Raw genomic sequence first — 20,991 nt, forward strand, 5'->3', positions numbered from 1 at the left:
TCTAGTTTCTAGAAGCCAGGCGTCTACATCACCAAAAATATTTTTTAATCAGTCTTAACAAAGGCCAAGGACTGGAAGGACATGGAGGCTGAACCAACTCCATGGTTGCTATTCCTGAGCAATGTTTGAAGAATAGTGACAGGGAGTGTTGAAATTATATATTACTGTGCTTTGTGGATAATGGAGTTTAATCCATTCATGCACTAAATTCTCTCTCTTACACACACACACACACCCCCCAACCAACCAACCATTGAAATAGCTAATGAAATAACTCTTCAATGACATGGGATGGGATTTTCAAATATGCTCACCATTGGCCTGCCTCAACTGTTGAATTCAGCAGATGAAATATGAGGCCCATTGAAGTCAATGGCACAACTCCTTTTGACTTCAATAGGGCCCGGATTTCACCCAGTGACCTCGGGAGTGGAGCGGAGGGAGAGGAGGGCAGAGTCAGACCGAAGCTGATTGCTTTTGAAAATCTCCCCTAGGAGCCCTAAGCATGTTACTGATCTCAAATTAACACATCTTTCCTACTGCTGCTAAAAGTGGAAACCTTTTCTTTTTGTTTGAGCAGAAGAAATTTGTTAAAAATAGGCCAAATCATCCAGTCATGGCTCAGCCAAAACTCCCGATATTCAATGAGAATTTTTCTTGATTAATGACTGAACATTTGGCCTTGTGTGAACTTGGTGGGGAGTGCAGTGGACAAAAGTACACTGGAGGATTCCTGAATTAGGGTCAGTGATGAATTATCTATAATTTTGTACCAGTTTCCAAAAGTGGGAGAATGAGGGAAATATCTCTGTTATTTCTTATAAACACCATGTGCAATTCAGTATATCTATGTTATATCCTGCCAAAGGAGGCTGTAAGGGAAAAACTAGAAAGAAATGAAATAATGGCAAAAGTAAGGTGCTATTTTAGAGAATGCCAAGGGTCCTTGGGGAAAGGAAGGTATTAATTGGGGAATACCCCTTGCTTCACTCCACCTAGGCTGGAAAAGTTTATTCTTCCCAGGCCAAACATAGGATCAAAGGAGATACTAATACCTTAAAGATGCTGGTTTAGGGAAGAAAGGGGGCTGCCCAGTGAGCAAACTGACAGAAATGCTAGGAGAGACAGAGAGGGAGACACAGGCAGCCTGCTGCAGTGAGAGAAGCTGCTTCTGACAATCCAGAAATGGAGATAACTGGGCTGAATCTAATTTACCAAAGTTCACAAGGAAAGACTAAGGTTTAAGTAAGGGGAAATAAACATAAAGGCCTTTATTGTTTACTCTGCATTCTGTGTACCTTTGGGTGAATAAATAATACTTTGGTTTGAAGAAGATTTTCTGAGTCACTTGAATCAGTCTCAGTCACAGGTTCCCAGAGGAAAAATTACTGGTGCCAAACACAGTTGGGCTTGTTGTATTAACACTGTTGGGAAACGGGGGGGCTGCTACCCAGAGATCCAGTCTAGGAGTGGTAGGACCACATGGTTCCATCCTAAAGAATAGTGCAGGTAGCAAAACCTATCCCCAGAGGGGGGTATGCTTAAGAGGGACTAAAAGGGGTCTAAAGCACAGCATGCTTTGGAACCATGACAGTGGTGACACGTGTCTTAGAGATGGAGTCTTGTTAGCTTCTGATGCGTCACTACCAAGTGTTCCATATAGAGTATGTGGAATAGAGGGCAAGTCTGCGTGTTCTTTATGGTGGTGCTGATCTATAAGTGGAAATAAAGTCATATAATGATGCTACAGGGATTGCAAAACTTTCAGAGACTGTGTGTGTGTGAACATTAAACAGTGCAAAAGTTTTCCATTTGGTGTTCGAATAAAAGGTCACTGACTGGTCACTGATCACGGCTCACTCATGCAAACAAGCATGGTTGACAGCAATCAATGAAAAAGCCCCATGAGAAGTTCCCAGTGACTGTGTGAGCACTTCATATTGGTCCAGTCTGGTCGCTGAATAAGGTGCAATCTTTCACTGCATGTGTCTGTATCTACTTAATTTTTCCATACCTCCAGGAATACTATGATTTTCTTTAATTATTCAATTAACAATGCACAGAGCATATTGTCATATACTTGGGGTACCTGACATATCAGAAAATGGAGAGTGTATGTCACAGAGGCAAGAAGGATAGGTTATGCTTTGAGAACTATATGAAATGTTTTATTTATTTCTTCCAGTCTCCTAAATCAGCATTTATCAGTGCTGCAAAAAAGGCAAGATTGAAGTCCAACCCGGTCAAAGTACGCTTCTCCGAAGAGGTCATTATCAATGGCCAGATTTCAGTGAGTACCTCAAGCCATTTTAACTTGAAGAAGGAACAAGACCATTTCAGCGAAAGGCACTCTATAAAGTTCTAAAGGGAGAAAAATGTACAGTAAGCACAACCTTGGTACTGTTGTAGAAAATATAGTAGAGGTTTTGGAGAGGAACATTCTAAAATATCTAAATAAATTAAAGCACATTAATTAGGCCCAGAGCACTACAAAATCTTCAGACTTTTGTAAATGTAAAATTTAAAATTCCAGGAGGACTACAGTTCATGTGGCTCATATCTTAATTTAGCATAGGATTTGTTTTTCTTCTGTAGAGTTGTTGGGTTTTTTGTTGTTGTTTTAAAGGAAATTTTGTAACTGGAAAACCTGTAAACTCCAGTGAAGCAGTATGTCAGGAAAACAGATTAACACTAACTTAACCTGAATTTTAAAGAGGTCTTTATCTACTTTAAGTTGTTCTCTCCCTAACCTGTCCCCAGGCAAAGTCAGGCCTCCTTCCAAAGGCACAGCTTTTTAAAGAAGAACTCCTGGCTTGCTTGCTTGTTTTATAAATTGCCAGAAGCTGGTGATCCATTTATGTCTTCCTCTGAGTTCTTTGTTTACATGGAGAAAACTCGTAATTTTCATGTTGTTAATCAGTAATTTCACTTTGAAAAACCAATAATCGCCTTCTGTTTTGTCCCCCATGAATGAATCAAATTTCCTTTTAACATTGCAATCCCCTTCCCAGACTGTCACAATAGAAACGAGCAATATACATTATTGTTTGTGAATGATAATATTTGTGCCAAAACCCCACATCCAAAAGCCCTAAAATATCGGTGAATAGAGCCCGGCAAAATGTTTCAGTTGAATAGTAAATTTGCCAAAAAGTGCAGTTTAAGGGCAACTGAAAATGATGGGGAAAGATTTTTAAGTTGAAACGGTTCATTTCCACATTTTCTAAATTAACCATTTTGACATTTGATTTTGAATCAACATTTTCTAAACAAAATGTCATTTTGAATTGACATTTTGAAATTAAATATTGTTTTGATTTGACTTGACTTTCATTTCAAAAATATTGTTTGAACATTTTTGAATGTTTTTTCAATCAACCCAAATGAAATGTTTTCATTTCAGTGAGGAAGAAATTAAAAAAATTCAGTTCCAGTTTGAAATTAGCCATTTTTTTCTGAACCAAAAAATAATTAATTCACTCAATTCTAGTTCAGAATCCAGAGCTGTATTCATATCCTGCTGTTTGGCACCAGTCCTCACAGCTACACATTGCAGAAAAGAGTATTGACCAGTTCTATCCCTGATGCATCTTTAGGGATGTCCATGAAGGTACAGCAGGAATGAATTTGACCATATGAGTTTAATTTGACATCATGAGAGGTCAGCCTGTTATACAATGTAACTTTACAGTGATGTGATAAATAGTTCCCAAATAGGTATTTTCTAACTGCATCTGCATACATCACATGTTCTTGCAGAACATTATTGTAAAAAAACAAGCAATGGTGCAAAAGGACAGGTAAAAGGGTAAATTTCCAGGGTTTTTGTGCTGCATTCTTATCACTTAAAAACAAACAACTGAATCATTTCCACATGAAAATACAGATCTCTGCTGTAAATGAGGACAGAACTTTCATTATGGTAGTCATTTATTTGTAATCAGATTTACCAATTACAGATGGAAAAGCTAATGATAGCACCATAGTTGCAGCACTGTGGACATGCAGTCTAACAACTGGTGGGTCTGTCACATGCAGCTATTCTAGCTATATGGCACATCACTGGAGTCTCCTGCGGCGAGGCATTGCTAATTCTGCTTTGGGTTTGATCCAACATACCCATTTTCAGACTTATCAGCCTTCCCTGCTGTATGGTGTTCTTCCCTATAGAATACAATTTAGGTTCTTCTTGTTGCATGTGAAGTGTAATCTAATTCACTAATCTGTTTTAACAGGAAACTGTTAAGGACAATTCACTTCTCTTCATGCCAAATGTACTGAAGGTATATCTTGAAAATGGGCAAACCAAATCCTTCCGTTTCGACTGCAGTACTTCAATAAAGGTAGACTAATCTACCAAACCTCATAATGTACAGTGCCAACGATGCCATTAAAATATTCTTCAAAGCCTTTGTAATAGAAAAACAAAAACTCCAATAAGCTCAGAATTTGAGCCTGAGCCTGGATCATTGTATTGTTCATGGCTGACTTCATAGATGTGTGTAGTAAAGAAGTAATAAGATTCTGCCAATAAAAGCATAGTGTTGTGTCAGTGAAGCAAAAATAGGAGTGATAATTTTAATGTGACTGCAGCTTAATTAAATTTGCATGGACTTTGCTAAGGTCTGATATTCTGCCAAATGCCAGTTTGATTTGTCAGCAAAGTCAGAAGGTAAGAAGATTAAGATGTTGGTTGCTAACTGAATATCATCTAGCCTGTAGTCTAGTGAAATCAAGACAGGATAATGACAATAAATTGTTCATGTCAGTGTATTGTCTCCTTTTCTTCAACATATTTCATAGAGAGGCTAAATCCCAAGGTGAAGTTGTGACATACAGTTAATGCAAGTAGGGAGTAGAACCTGTTCTGTTCAGTTCTAGGTAGGTTCTTATACTGCACTCATCACCATAATATCTGAATACCTTCCAACAGTGCATTAAGAAACATGACTAACAGCTGTCATGTGTTTGTTCCCGCATGTGTGCAGTAGAGCGTTTTGTTTGGTTATGTCGTATACACACACACATTGCTTTGTGTTTGTGTTCGAGAAAGCAAGGTCAAAGAAATGCACTTTGCAGTTATAGTGGAAGGGGTGAGGTTTGTGATGGTCCTTAGTTCCTGTGGGAGTTCCTTCCACAGCCTAGGACCAGTGCCCAAGAAAGCTCTGTCAGGATGACTTCTCTCTGTGAAAGTCACACGTGAGTTTTCAAGGTACTATGGTGATGAGGATCATATAAGTAGATAAAGAGTGACTTGAGGGATTTCTTCTTTTCCACTTCAGCACTTGATGTTTTCTATCACAACGGTTTATTCAAAAGTTTCCCATTTTATTCTATCAACATGATTTTCATAGTGATTATTTCATGATGTTCAATCAGTTTGACCTCGGCTTTCTTCAGCTGCTGTGGTAAGGACAGATTTTTACTGAAATGAAGGCAGGGAAATTTTGATCAGTTGATTATAAGGTACTGGGAACTGGGAGAGAAGATTGGTTAGGAATTACTACAAGGTGCTATACAGATTAAAGAGAAAAATGTTGGCTGGTTTTAATAATTGGACACATGCACCTCCTAGCATATTCAGAAAAAGCAATTAGTAAACAGCACATGTCCGTGTCATATTACTTTTCTTTAGCAAACATCTTTCTTCAAATTACTGTTATATTGTTTGTGTTTGAGCACAAATTAGAAGTGTCAATAAGAGTAGATTGACTGGGTAGGCTTTAAATTCCCTCTGAGTCAACACAGTAATAATAGTAACTTACACTATTGTACTAGCTTGCAACTGATTAATTATGTGGTTTATTTTTTAAGGTTTATAGACTCCTGTCCAATCGCCAACACACACACTCACACCACTCTTGCACCAAGTTGTTACACTTCCATTAAAAATGATTAATTGATCTATTAATCTACCTAATCAACTTTTGGCCTAATTTCTGTTAAAGTACTTGGATTGTTATTCATCAGATGCTCTCTTTAGTAAATCCTATCCATCTGGACCCTAATGTATATCTAACAATCATTGGGATGGATGTAAATGCTTTAATATTTTCACCAGTACATCATGAATTTGCATTTCAATGTTGATTTTATTTTGTATTCCTCTCTGTCACTGCACTTACTAAAATAACAATAATTGCTGAATGACGTTAATGATCTCGATATGCTTTATAGATCAACATAGAAAGTAAAGTGATAATTAGGGATAGTTGAACAGGTTCGGGTGAAATAAAGATTGGATTTAGTCAATTTAATACTTAATTGTAATTTTAGAAACAATTACACTTGAAATGATCACCCTTATTTTAAGATTTATGTCACTGTGAAAGAGTTTTGCTATAATTCCCACCTGCCTCGCTTTTATAATGAAAACAAGAGCCCAACTTTGGAGGTGCTGCCTAGGAGACATGTCATTATTCTTGACTTTATTTTGATCATTTTTAAATATGTAAATATGCCTCTACAATGCAGGGGTGTTAATGTCTCTTAATAAGAGATTTCACTGCACATTTTTTTAAAAAACCTTCACTATAGGAACAAATCTATTCAGATTCATTGAAATCTGTGGGAATTGTGTCCAATCTCACCCTATGATTTTGTGGTTCCCGCTTTGAAATGCTGGAGAGGTTTATGTTCTATCTTTTGGAGGGAGATATTGTCTCTTTTTAGGGTGAATCTGAGGTGTGAACATAATTTACACATTCAATTGCCACAAAGACCATCCATCACAGTAATTTTATATACAACAAACATTTTTCATGCCCAGTTCTAAAAATCTGGTCCCGAAAGTCTGGAGTTTAACTCAGAGAAGCCTAAACTTAAAGGATCTTATTCTGCACTTGTTTCTATCTTGTATAATTGTTTACAGCTGTGCAAAGTGAGAGTAAAACACAACCATTCTGACTTGGAGTATTTAACTTCCACTTTATACTTGTGTAAATGTCTAGACAATCTGCAAGGCAATGGAAAATCAGGCCCCAAACCTTTCATGATTTTAATCACATTTTATAAATCCTCTCTTAATTAGGATGTCATCTTAACACTCCAAGAAAAGCTTTCCATCAAGTGTATTGAACACTTTTCATTGATGCTGGAGCAGAGGATTGAAGGAGCTGGAACCAAATTTCTCTTGCTCCATGAACAGGAGACTCTAGCTCAGGTTTGTGTAATAATACATGCAAGTAGATATGAATGATATTAGATAATCATTATGCTCAAATAAATTGGTTAGTCTCTAAGGTGCCACAAGTCCTGCTGTTCTTTTTGGGGATACAGACTAGCACAGCTGCTACTCTGAAACCTGTCATTAGATAATCTGTAAATTATCTGTTCCTCCAATTACTTACGTGAATTAATTCAGATGCACTGAACGAAACACTACCAGCAGCTACACATGATTATTGGTGATGATAGTATGACTCTCCCGGAGTGTCAGTTTGTCTATTACCTAGACATCATATTTTGATGCTTTGGTAGCTCATTACAAAAGGATATGAAACTTCGTAAGTTATTATATTTATAGCTAGAAAATATGCATCAAATCCTTTTTCATATCCTGTACAGAACTACTCATAAACGTCACTGAGCAGATAAAAAGTTCTATTGCAACAGGCCAGAGAACTTTATTCAGTTTATCGCGACGCATTGAAATGCCTTATGGTTTAGTCTTTTGCGTCCTGACTGGTTACCGAGATATTTCTGTATAAGTTGAAGCTGTCTTCCTTCTGATCATGTCTCACCTATTTTAGCAAAACTTTCTAAAAAAACGCTTAGGGGTCCTATGGAAAAACAGTTGCAACTCTCAAGGGCCCGTGTAGTTAAAGAGTGTATCGTAATGCATATGCACAAGGAGGCCTGTGCAACCTTAAATCTGGTATTTCCTAACTTTGGAGTGCTTGATTAGGCAACCTGAACGTTCTTTTAACATAATTTTGTGTGTGTAGTTCATCCAAAGAGTGTGGGATTTTCAAAAGCACTCAGTGCTGGCCTCACTCTGCTCCCTCTTTGAAGTCAATGGTAAAGCTTCCTTTGAAATCAATGGGAGCAGAGTTAGGCCAACACAGGGGGCTTAAGAAAATCCCATCCAGAGCTTTTATGTATACACACACATGCTACACCTAGGTATTTGGGAACAGAGATACAGAGAAAGTGCAGGACAAGCTAAAGGTTTGGAGGGTTTTTTTAAGCAAATTACAATATATTACAAAGATTGCTAGAGCAGGACGGTTATTCCTTAAAAGATTTTAATGCTCAGCAAAGCTTCTGTCAATCAATTAATGGAATAATATGATTATAAATTGTTAATATATAATGTTATATTTATAAATAATATAAAATGCTAACTTTCTATCCAGATTTGAATTGAATTTGAATAATTGGTAGAATTAAATGAACTGCATTTATTATGCATTATTCTATGGCTTTCTTCATTGGAGTTCCTACTTCAGTTTACCATCACACACTTGCGACTGACAATATTTTATTGTAGCAGAAGTGGAAAATGACCATTTCATCTGATTGTCCCACAACTTACTTGGTAGTTCGACTTTATACTACCATGTAAATATGCTCAGCCTGCTGTTACTTTTTTAATAAGTTTTATGTTGCCTGTCAAGCAAATAAGTTTATCTCTTGAAGTGGTGGATAACTCTATTGTTATCACGTAGTCTTTGGAGAAATCTCTTGGTCTAGAATCACATAGCTAAAAAAGTGCTTAATAGTGATTGGATCAAATCCCTTTTAAAAATAAGGTTTTTTTTCCCCCCCTGGAACCATCACCCATTGTTTTACTTTCTCAAAAAATTTTCAATAAGATTTTCTTGCAAATCCCTGTCAACAAATGTTCTGTATCTGAGAAAAAAACATACAAACAAAACCTGTTTAATCTATTACTTTGAGGGCTGCCAAGATCAAATACTTGGAAATCATACAGTGAAAGTCTCTTAAAGTGAAGTCACTTTTTTCATGGAACAACTTCACTGTCAGTGGAGAATAACTGTAGCCAACAGTTCAATTTGCACATTTCACTGGAAGAATCTGCTTCCACTGTTTTTGCATTTAGATGTGTTTCATGTCCTGATAACTCTTCAGCTGCTCCTGGTCCCACAAACATACAAATTTAAAGACGGACAAAGTTCAATTTTCATTTTGCCAAACCTAATGAGGAGCTTGATCCAATGCCCATTGTTAAGTCAATAGAAGTCTCTCTATTGACTTAGGTGGGCTGTGGATCAGGTTTAAGGTGTCTAAAACTAAGAATAGCATTCAAAATCCAGTGTTTCAAAGTGCTAATAAGATGATTGCACTCTTCTAGGTGACCCAGAGACCAAGCTCCCATAAGATGAGATGTTTGTTCAGAATCAGCTTTGTCCCAAAGGATCCCATTGACCTTTTAAGAAGAGATCCAGTTGCTTTTGAATATCTATATGTACAGGTAAGTGAAAACATAACCAATCTTAGCATAAGCTAAAAAAAAGTGTAGATGGCAACTTTGAATGTACTTTCTCGTTTGTGCGTTCACAGATAAAAATGGGATGGTTCTGATTTTTAAATATATTGGTTATGTGTCCTAAACCCACCACATTCAGAGAGATGCGCAGGTGTTTATTTTCCAGCAAAATCCCTAGCCCCTCCAAGTCCTCACAAAAATACTTCTTATATGCTAATGCTATGGCATCCTTCCAAAGAGTGTTCAGCTCTAGGAGGCTTAAGGAAGTGAGCCGGCAGCACTTCTCACCAATTGTTTCTTGTCCTGTAATGTCATTCATGGAAAATCTCTTGGAGGGTAAGAAAGATGGTGCACACACAGCAGGGATGCAGGCAGAACATGGTTGTATCAAAATCCACATGCCATTTGCTCTTGGGCAGCTACCTGGATTCTTCTGAGGCATCCAGACTTTCATGAATACCCAGCACTTCTGAGAGACATAGCCTACTGTCAGTGTAATGCCACCTTTCAGTGTGGGGTTAATCCATAATGCATCCATCTTTAAAATCAATCCATAAAAGCTTGTTTATGCTTTGCTTTTTAAGTCAAAGATATTTGAACTTGATGCTCCCTCTCCTGGTTCTTTGGCAGAGCTGCAATGATGTGGTTCAGGAGAGGTTTGGACCTGAGCTGAAATATGATATTGCTCTGCGGCTGGCTGCATTACAAATGTACATTGCGACTGTGACCACCAGACAAACTCAGAAAATCTCCCTCAAATATATTGAGTAAGTATAGCATATAGAGCATTCCTCAAAAACAAAGGTTAGATAGTGTTTGTAGGTCTTTTGCATGTTAGTCAATTGGTCTGTCTGTCTGCATATCCTGATTTTAGGTTTGTGTGCTTTCAGTGCACTTTTAATTCTCATATTGCACTTGCCCATCTATTGACTAAACCATGCTTAGCAACATGGCCTCTACCTGAAACACCAGCTTTAAACCTCTCTTCCTCTGAGATTGCCACAGACCCCGGAGCGCTGAGCTGGGAGCCTCATGTGATCCCTATGGCTAATTTGGAAGCGATTCCGCTTCACTTTTGAGGGAGCAACATTTACAGCTCTCCCCGTCTGGAAGCACAACACAAGGACCCTGAGGGGGAGGTGCAGTTGCCAACTTTGAACTGATTAATCCTTGACTGTTGCATACCAACAGTGTCTCCAAATATACAGGTTGTGTACCACATGCTAAGCTAAATTGCCTTCTCAGTTACCGTAGTGCAACCTTTGGCCCAATGTGCTCATAGTTGGGTGTAATATGAAATATAGGTCTAAAAAACCCTAATAAAGAACAAATAAAACAGAGCAAGTAAACCCTTGCCATTGTGCCTTAACAAATGTTCCTTACAGAAAATGTAGAATTGTACCACAGTTTATGTGTATATTCCTGCATCTGTTCATAAGTTGGAGGTGAGGAACTAAAGATTAAAAATGAGAGGAATCTCTGAGTCTCTGAAAACAGCGTGGAAAATCCCTGGGATAGGAAGAGCCTCACACCGCAAATGTTAAAGCATCTTATTTGTCTATGAAACAGTATGTACTCTGAGTACAGAAAATAGCACAACTGGTGCCTTCACCAACTCTCCCTGTGCTTTCAGGCTTTCATTTACTCAGCATCACAGCCACCATCTAGTCCTAGATAAATAATCAACACAGGAATGTGAACTTAAAGATATGCCTTTTATTGCAGAAAAGAATGGGGATTAGAGACTTTTCTTCCATCTGCTGTGCTGCAAAGCATGAAAGAAAAGAACATAAAGAAAGCACTTTCACACCTTGTCAAAGCAAATCAAAACCTAGTTCCTCCGGGTAAAAAGGTATTTGCATCTTAATGGAAAATATATTTTAAAGACCAGAGAGGACTGCATGCACGGGAAATGTTTAAACTTAGTTCTTTGGAGAAATACCTAGCCAGTATATTTTCAAAGATGGTTAGACTGTATAACTTTCAGTGCCTATTACCACATTTCCAAGAACAATTGAAAATAATTAATTATACTCCAGCTAAACCATCTCCTCATTTTGAGAATGGTGGAAAATTGATGATTAACCACCAGGGTATGCCCAGGATTTCTAAAATTCATTTAGCAACTGTTGTTAATGGCAAACCTGTTAGAGAATTACGTTCTCTCTGCGTAATGCTCTAAGCTATGTTAACCTGTGAGCCTGGCACAGACATAAGACATTTTCATGGTACTACAGGATGATTTGCTCTGGTGCCGCAGGGTAAAGTGACCACAGTTGGCAAGATGTCACTTGATTAATTATCTCCCTTATTGTAACTGAATCTTCAGTGTTGTTATAATATGCCTAGTCTTGGTATTAAGCCTTTGCTTCAACCGGGAAAACTGTGAGGGAAAATGTCTATGGACATTTGTCTGTGGAAAACATCTATGCCATATATATGCAGCTTTAAGTGCTTTTAGATACAGAGACCCGCTGTGAATGGCAGAATACCAACAGCTTGATCCAAAACCTATTGAACTCAACAGAAAGACACCCATTAACTTCAGTGGGCTTCAGCTCAGGACCCAAGAGACGAACATAAATCTGTGTTTATTTTAGTACTGCTAAATGTTAGAGGTTAACTAATTGCCAAATTTTTAACTGAACAAACCAATGTGTACGCTTTACATAGCTGCAGCAAAAGCTGAAATGGTGTCAGCTGTATGTATTTTATCCTAATAGTTCAGGTATGTTTGAATCCATCCCTGCTGCTGGATTCCCAGCTGGCAATAGTGGCCCACAATAGCTTACACTATCTTCAGTTAGGACGGAGATTACAACGCTGCCTCCCTGATGCACTCCTTGTCAAAATTATCTATGCTTTTTGTTACCTTCAGATTGGGCTGCTATCATGTGCTCTGCTGAGGGCTGCTCTTGAAATGCATAGTACAGCCCCCTGCATGTTTAGCAGGACAGGCCAATGTGAAAACAACCCTGGTGCTCTGTAGTGGCTACCAGTCCACTCTGAGAGTAAATCCAGGAAGTGGTTATCGTCTATAAATTTGGTTTCCTTCAAAAGGAGGTTTTGTCTCCTTTTCACAGCCATTGTGTTCGACTTGACTACTCTAGCCATCTGTCCCCAGGGCTGAATGCCTACTGAAGGATAGGAGAAGGCTGACCACTATAGCCTAAATCCGGAGACTTTTAGGATGCAGTGCATGATAAATGTATTTATTCAAATTTTCATAATATGGGCATGTGGTACACCGGTGGGCAGGGTGGAGTGGTAAAATCATAGAAATATAGGGCTGGAAGAGACCTCAAGTAGTCATGACCCTGTAAACCTAGACCATCCTTGGCAGGTGTTTGTTCAACCTGTTTTTAAAAACCTCTAATTTTGGGGATTCCGTAGCTTCCTTTGGAAGTCTATTCGAGAACTTAACTACCCTTATGGTTAGAAAGCTTTTCCTAATATCTAACCTAAATCTCCCTTACTGCAGATTAAGCTCATTACTTCTTGTCCCACCTTCAGTGGACATGAAGAATAATTGATCGTTGTCCTCTTTGTAGTAGCCCTTAACATATTTGAAGACTTCTTATCAGGTCCTCCCTTAGTCTTCTTTTCTCAAGACTAATCATGCCCAGTTTTTTTAACCTTACATCATAGGTCAGATTTTCTAAACCCTTTTTTCATTTTTGTTGCTCTCCTCTGGACTCTCTGCAATCTGTCCACATCTTTCCTAAAGTGTGGGGCCCAGAAATGGACACAGTACTCCACCTGAAGCCTCACTAGTACTGAGTAGAGCAGGACAATTACCTCCCATGTCTTAGATACAACACTCCTGTGAATTCACCTTGCAATGATATAAGCCTTTTTTGAAGCTACCTCACATTGATTCATATTCAATTTGTGATCCACTACAACTGCCAGATCCTTTTCAGCAGTACTACTGCCCAGTCAATTATTTCCCATTTTGTAGTTGTGTGTTTGATTTTTCCTTCCCAAGTGAAGTACTTTGCACTTACCTTTATTGAATTTCATCTTGTTGAATTCAGACCAATTCTCCAATTTGTGAAGGTTGTTTTGAGTTCTAATCCTGCCCCCAAAAGTGCTTGCAACCCTCCCAGCTTGGTGTCATCTGCAATTTTTATAAGCATACTCTCCAATCCATTATCCAAATCATTCATGAAAATATTGAATAGTACCGGACTCAGGACTGACTCCTGCAGAACCCCGCTAGGTATGTCCCCCTAGTTTGACAGTGTACCATTGATAATTACTTGCAGAGTATGGTCTTTCAGCAAGTTGTCCACCTTATGCTAATTTAATGTAGACCACACTTCCTTAGTTTGCTTATAAGATTATCATGTGGGACTATGCCAAAGCCTTACTAAAATCAAGATATATCATAACTTGTTTCCTCAGATCCACTAGGCCAGTAACCCTGTCAAGGAAGAAAATTAGTTTGGTTAGATTTGTTTTGACAAATCCCTGCTGGTATTCCTTATAACCTTAATAATTTGTTCCAGTACCTTTCCAGGTATCCAAGTTAGGCTGACGGGTCTATAATTCTCTTATTCCTCTTTGTTCCCCTTTTTAAAGATAGGTTTGGCCTTCTCCAGTCTTCTGGGACCTCACTCATCCTCCAGGAGTTCTCAAATATAATTGCTGATGGTTCCAAGATTGCTTCACATAGTTCCTTAAGTACCCTAGGATGAATTTCATCAGGCCCTGCTATCTTGAATACATCTCACTTATCTAAATAGTCTTTAACCTGTTCTTTATTTTGGCTTGCATTCCTTCCTCCTATGTTGTTAATATTGTGTGGTCACCATTAATCTTTCGTGAAAACTGAAGCAAAATCAGCATTAAACACCTCTGTTTTCTTGATGTCATCAGTTATTAGCTCTCCTTCCCCACTAAGTAGAGGGCCTGCACTTTCCTTCATCTTTCTCTTGTTCCTAATGAATTTAAAGAACCTTGTCTTATGGCCTTTTAGGTCCCTTCCTAGGTATTTTGTGCCTTAGCCTTTCTGATTTTGTTCTGACATGCTTGTGCTATTCTTTTGTACTCCTCCTTAGCAATTTGTCCATGTGTCCACTTGTTGGAACTAAGATGGGCTTGATTTGCATGGAAAATATATTTTTTTAAACTGTGGATTTTGAGGTTTTTGCCTGAGCAAGGGCTGCAGATTTTGGACCTACATTATTTTTATGAACTGAAGAGATTTTTTTTGTCTAAAAATTATACTTTAGTTCTTAATTTTTAAATTGTTTGTTTTCACAAAAAATAAAACAACAAGCAAACACAACACTCCTGCCCCCCAAAACCTTCATTTAAACCTATTTGTAAATTATTCCTATTTTTCATGGAAATAAATTATGGCATGTTTGTATGTATCTCTATACTATTTTTCAGGTTCATCCTGTGTTATGGGTAGCAGAAAAGTGACTAAATTATTGTTGGTTTAAAAAAAACGTTTTAGAAGTAAGTTAGAAATAAAGTCCTATATATTGCAAGTATCTAGCAAAATGTGTCATGTATAGCTGTTCTTAGCAATTTTTTAAACATTTTGTTCTTTTTAAATTCACATTGGTAAACCAAATTTTAATGAACTGCTACTGATGGTGATTATGAATAGAAACTCCAGTCTACCCTTGAAATCCCTCAATGAACAGATGTTTAATCGGAGTAGTCTAACATTTTCCTTTTACTGAAAAAGTTCCAATGTACTTGCAGTGCCCTGATGCAACCCATACATGAGTCTTGAGTACATCTGATCAAAATAAATAAGAATTTAATTCCAAGATCTGAAATCCTGTTCCTTCATCAGGAAGTCAAATATATAATGGTTTATCGCCAGGCTGATGAGTTCATCACAGTCCAGTCTCCTTAGGCTGTGTAATCATGTTTTAATTCTTCCATTTCCATATGTGTTGATTTCCCCCATTGCATCTTAGTCCTGTAATAACATCAGAGGTTTCTTTCTCCTCAGCTGTCTGCTCTGCAAGCCAAGGTGCATTATCTCAAGTTCCTCAGCGATCTGCGATTATACGGGGGGCGTGTGTTCAAGGCAACATTAGTGGTAACTTTTTCCTTTATTTTCTTGATAATTTTCTCCAACTAATTTGCATCTGCCTGACTCACACATTTGCTTTAAGGAAGTTCAAGTCCAAATCAAACATTCTAAAATAACAAACATACTATATTGGATCAAACCACATAAGCACTTTTATTTCATTCTTCTTGAAAATGTCTTCCTTTGTATTCTGATTGGCAGCTTCGAGGTAGCATTCATTTGGTGGATGATGCTATGGGTATAATTATAAAATACTAAAGTTGTTGAATAAAAAATTATTCTTTTAAGAAATATACTCTACATCCACCCATGAAAACCTCAATGCAGTCAGTTTTTAACAAAAACAAATTGTGACATGATAACTTTTATTTTATGCATTTTGCTATAAATCTAGTACAGTCATGTACCTGTTGTTGTTTTTGTGTTTTGGGGTTTTGTTTGGTTTTGCCTCTTACTGAAGAACTTACTAACTCATGGCAAAGAAATATTGTGCAAATGAAAAGGAGTACTTTTGGCACCTTAAAGACTAACCAATTTATTTGAGCATAAGCTTTCGTGAGCTACAGCTCACTTCATGGGATGTGAGCTGTAGCTCACGAAAGCTTATGCTCAAATAAATTGGTTAGTCTCTAAGGTGCCACAAGTACTCCTTTTCTTTTTGCGAATACAGACTAACACGGCTGTTACTCTGAAACCTGTGCAAATGAAGTCTCATAAAAATGAAACAGGGTAGCAGTGCTGTTTTTGTTTCATCTTATTTTATTTTTGTTATGCAAAACCTGTCAGGTTTCTTACTCTTTTTAATTTTTATTTTCTTCTTTTTATGTTACAGCAAGGAGAAAAGCGTTCAGAAGTGACTTTGTTAGTAGGGCCACGCTATGGTATCAGCCACGTGATCAACACCAAAACGAACTTGGTGGCCCTGCTAGCAGACTTTAGCCACGTTAACAGGATTGAGATGTTTACAGAAGATGAGAGCACCGTTAGAGTTGAGCTCCATGTCTTAGATGTAAAAGTAAGTTGACTGTTGATTTGTATCAATTTAGTATCTTAAAATAGCATGATTTTCATTTTCCCTCTCTATTGGAATAGTTGATAAAGTTGTGCATGATTTTGTTCTAAATGTTTTCATGCTACCAATATTATCAACGTGTATTTTAGAATTGTTTTAGCCAAATGGCATATGGCTGATTACTTAGGAACATAGGAATTTCTATATCACATCAGACCAATGAGCTATCTAGTCCAGTATTCTGTTCCAGATGCTTCAGAGGAAGGTACAAGAAACCCCATGGTAGACAGCTCTGGAACAACCTGCCTAGAAGGGAAATTTCTTCCCAATCCCGTAACTCTTCTGAATTCTTTTTATTCCATCTAATGTAATTGTGTGGGCTCTCGTTCTTCAAATAAATGTCTGATCCTCTTTTGAATCCTACTGAGCAATTTGCCTCAGTGGAAATGAGTGGAATTTTGCAAATTACATCCTCTCAGTGCAGTTTATAGGATTGTGAAGCTTTATGATGGAAGCTTTCATAGAGTTTCTATAGAATTGTATAGAGGATAAATAGACCTTAAAGTGGGAAATATCAGAGTATGCAAAAGTTCAATACTTTTAAGCCAAGGATGCTCCCAATTTTCCTCTTTCTTACAAAGGTATGTGGCAAAACTTACGCCAAGTTTTTACCACGATCTTACACCATATTTACCAAGCTCTTCTTTCAAACACTTAGCTTTTATTGACAAGTATCAATTGACAATATATTTAAGTTGATAATATTGCTGCAACTTGATCTGGATGAACAAGAAAACATTACTGGCTGGTGAGCACCTTCTATTCTTTAGCTCCCTGGACAATAATAATATCAGAAGATCCCAGAGTGCTTTATAGATATTAATGTCACAGCACCCCTTTGGGGTAATTATCCAGGTGCAGAAACTGAGACAGAAATTAAATGACTAATTTTGTTCACACAGAAGTTTTGTAACAAAGCCAGGAATCTCCTAGTTCTATGATGTAATCAAAAGATCATTCTTCCTCTGTGTTTAAGACCAGGTACTTTGAAGGAGTAAGGAGATGGGAATCTAAGAAGGCTAAAATACTTTATAATGCTAATTAGAGCTGTTGATTAATCTCAGTTAACTCATGCGATTAACTCAAAAAAATTAATTGCGATTAATCACAGTTTTAATCACACTGTTAAACAATAGAATCCCAATTGAAATTTAGTCAATATTTCGGATATTTTTCTACATATTTATATATATTGTATTCTGTGTTGTAATGGAAATCAAAGTGTATATTATTTTTCATTACAAATAGTTGCACTGTAAAAATGATAAACAAAAGAAATAGTATTTTTCAATTCACCTCATACAAGTACTGTAGTGCAATCTTTTTGTCATGAAAGTGTAACTTACAAATGTAGATTTTTTTTGTTATACAACTGCACTCAAAAACAAAACAATGTAAAAATTCAGAGCCTACAAGTCCACTCAGTCCTACTTCTTGTTCAGCCAATCGCTAAGAGAAATAAGTTTGTTTACCTTTACAGGAGATAATGCTGCCATCTTCTTATTTACAATGCCACCAGAAAGTGAGAACGGGCATTTGCATGGCACTTTTGTAGCTGGCGTTGCAATGAAGCTAAACATTCATATGCCCCTTCATGCTTTGGCCACCATTCCGGAGGACATGCTTCCATGCTGATGACGCTCGTTAAAAAAAAAAGTGTTAATTAAATTTGTGACTGAACTCCTTGGGGGAGAATTGTATGTCCCCTGCTCTGTTTCACCCGCATTCTGCCATATATTTAATGTTATAGCAGTCTCAGATGATGACCCAGCACATGTTGTTCATTTTAAGAACACTTTCACTGCAGATTTGACAAAACGCAAAGAAGGTACCAATGTGAGATTTCTAAAGATAGCAACAACACTCGACCCAAGGTTTAAGAATCTGAAGTGCCTTCCAAAATCTGAGAGGGACGAGGTGTGGAGCATGCTTTCAGAAGTCTTAAAAGAGCAACACTCTGATGTGGAAACTACAGAACCTGAACCACCAAAAAAGAAAATCAATCTTCTGCTGGTGGTATCTGACTCAGATGATGAAAATGAACATGCATGGGTTCACACTGCTTTGGATTGTTATTGAGCAGAACCCGTCATCAGCATGTCCCCTCAAATGGTTGAAGCATGAAGGGACATATGAATCTTTAGGGCATTTGGCATGTAAATATCTTGTGATGCTGGCTACAAAAGTGCCATGAGAACTCCTGTTCTCACTTTCAGGTGACATTGTAAACAAGAAGCAGGCAACATTATCTCCTGCAAATGTAAACAACCTTGTTTCTCTGAGCGATTGGCTGTTCAAGAAGTAGAATTGAGTGGACTGGCAGGCTCTAAAATTTTACATTGTTTATTTTTGAATGCAGTTTTTTTGTACATAACTCTACATTTGTAAGTTCAATTTCCATGATAAAGAGATTGCACTACAATTCAATTCACTTGTATTAGGTGAATTGAAAAATACTATTTCTTTTGTTTTTTTACAGTGCAAATACTTGTAATCAAAAATAAATGTAAAGTGAGTATTCTACACTTTGTATTCTGTGTTGTAATTGAAATCAATATATTGAAAATGTAGAAAACATCCAAAAATGTTTAAATCAATGGTATTCTATTATTCTTTAACCATGCAATTAATTGCGCGATTAATCGCAATTAATTTTTTTAATCTCTTGACAGCCATAATACTAATAGCTAAGCAACACAGACCATAAAGCAGGGAAGTAATCTGTAGTGACCTGCCAGTTCAGTGAGGGAAGAGAAATATAAATGGTAGGTATCAAGAATGACAAGGAAAGTGAGTAGCACAAGATTTATATGGGCTAATTAGCAAGAGGGTCAAAATACTTATTCTGCTTCCTGTCAAAAGGAGAAACTTACCAAAAGTAGTGTTACGATGGCACATGAATAATGATATGGAAATTTTGCATCTGATTATCAATAACTGAAAAATAATGTGAAACAGAAGTTTCACTACCACAGTGGGTAGGCCTAGGAAGTGGTTGATGTTGGCCGGGAACTAGGCATGGCCATAGCAACTGGGAAATACTTTAAGTACAAAGTAAAGCTGCTCGAACCCTTGACAGAAATCCAGAATGAGGGCAGCACTAACACCATGTGCCTTCCCCTTGTGATGAATTCTTCCATGGGATGCAAGTGGAGGGAGTGGGTCTAGCTGAGTAAGGAAGGGGTAATTTACATCTGCCTGTAGCAGCACTAGTGAATGTGGCCTAAGTGTCCATTCCCGAATCGGTAAAAGGGAATGATAATATCTCGCAGGGTTACTGTGAAGCTTATTTAATGCCTGTAAAGTACTTTAAGATCCTTGGTTGAAAAGTTCTATATAAGTGTAAACAGCTTGAGTCTTTCTTTTACTGTTAATTTTCCTTTTCAGTATTCTCTCTACCACATGTTATTTCCGAAAAGTCATCAATAAAAGTTTAGTTGCTTCTAGGTTACAAAAAGGGTGAACAGCAGGTCACAGTAATACTCCTGACATTTAAAATCTCTCTGGAAATCATCTACTTTTATTGATCTTCTCAGAAAATTCAGCATCAAGAAAGCATTTCAAACATATCTCTCTATACATGCACACCTGCTCCTTCTCAACACTAACATAACCAGAATTGATTCACTCATCTTTGGGTAATAATTTGTATTAATTTTATGCCCAAAGTTGACTGCTTTGTGGCAAGCATGTGTCCTTATACCAAAGTTCCTATACTTCTGAACAAAATCTCAAATTGCCCAGAAGAAAAATGATTAATAATAATAATCATCATAATTAATAATAATTGCCTGGATTTTTCCACTGGGTCTGAAACTGCACCTGTAAAGTACTATGTGAATAAGAGTGTCATGGAATTTTATCAACACCATGTGTATTGGCTTAAGATTCTACGCTACGAATTTCTTTTAAAAAAAACATATACCTTGTTTTGTGCTTTGTCTTAGCTATGATCACAGAACCTTGTTTTGATCAAGAAGGCAAATACACAGCATCCTTCAAGACCAATTGTCTATTAGTTTTCAGGAGGGTCCAATAAAATCTTCCCATAAATGTGGATACTGCTATAATGTGGCACTTCAGGACTTTCAGTGAGCTCTAGCAATGATCCCATGAGTCATTACAGTGCAGCAAGGTGCTGGGCTGTATATCCACACCCTGGCTTGCCAGGCAGTAACTTGCCATGTAGATAAAACCCTAGGGTACACCAGTGAGAAAGGTGAAATATTTAGTTCTAAAATTTTATGAACAACATTAACTTTTGAATAAGTTCTAGATGTTAAGCATCTTAGAATTCATTTATTATTAATAATTCTATAGAGAGCAATACAAATATTAGTTAAGCATCAAGTGAATTTAAAATGTTCAGTTACACATTTTCCTTGCTTCAGCTCTCATCTCTCCAAA

The 20,991-nt window shown here is 37.4% G+C and overlaps 1 protein-coding gene across 3 annotated transcripts in view; it reads left to right on the forward strand.

Moving 5' to 3' along the window:
* Positions 1 to 20,991, forward strand: part of FRMPD4 (FERM and PDZ domain containing 4) — a 447,655-nt gene that overhangs the window by 419,318 nt on the left and 7,346 nt on the right. For all 3 annotated transcript variants that reach the window (XM_073354871.2, XM_078854064.1, XM_073354879.2), the window contains exons 6-13: positions 2,186 to 2,290; positions 4,236 to 4,343; positions 7,031 to 7,162; positions 9,317 to 9,436; positions 10,082 to 10,218; positions 11,177 to 11,303; positions 15,429 to 15,518; positions 16,345 to 16,527. In XM_073354871.2, coding sequence (XP_073210972.1) covers positions 2,186 to 2,290; positions 4,236 to 4,343; positions 7,031 to 7,162; positions 9,317 to 9,436; positions 10,082 to 10,218; positions 11,177 to 11,303; positions 15,429 to 15,518; positions 16,345 to 16,527 — 1,002 coding nt within the window. The remainder of the gene's footprint in view (positions 1 to 2,185; positions 2,291 to 4,235; positions 4,344 to 7,030; positions 7,163 to 9,316; positions 9,437 to 10,081; positions 10,219 to 11,176; positions 11,304 to 15,428; positions 15,519 to 16,344; positions 16,528 to 20,991) is intronic.

This window comes from Lepidochelys kempii, chromosome 1 (genome assembly GCF_965140285.1).
Source record: "Lepidochelys kempii isolate rLepKem1 chromosome 1, rLepKem1.hap1, whole genome shotgun sequence".
In the NCBI taxonomy this organism is placed as follows: Eukaryota; Metazoa; Chordata; order Testudines; family Cheloniidae; genus Lepidochelys; species Lepidochelys kempii.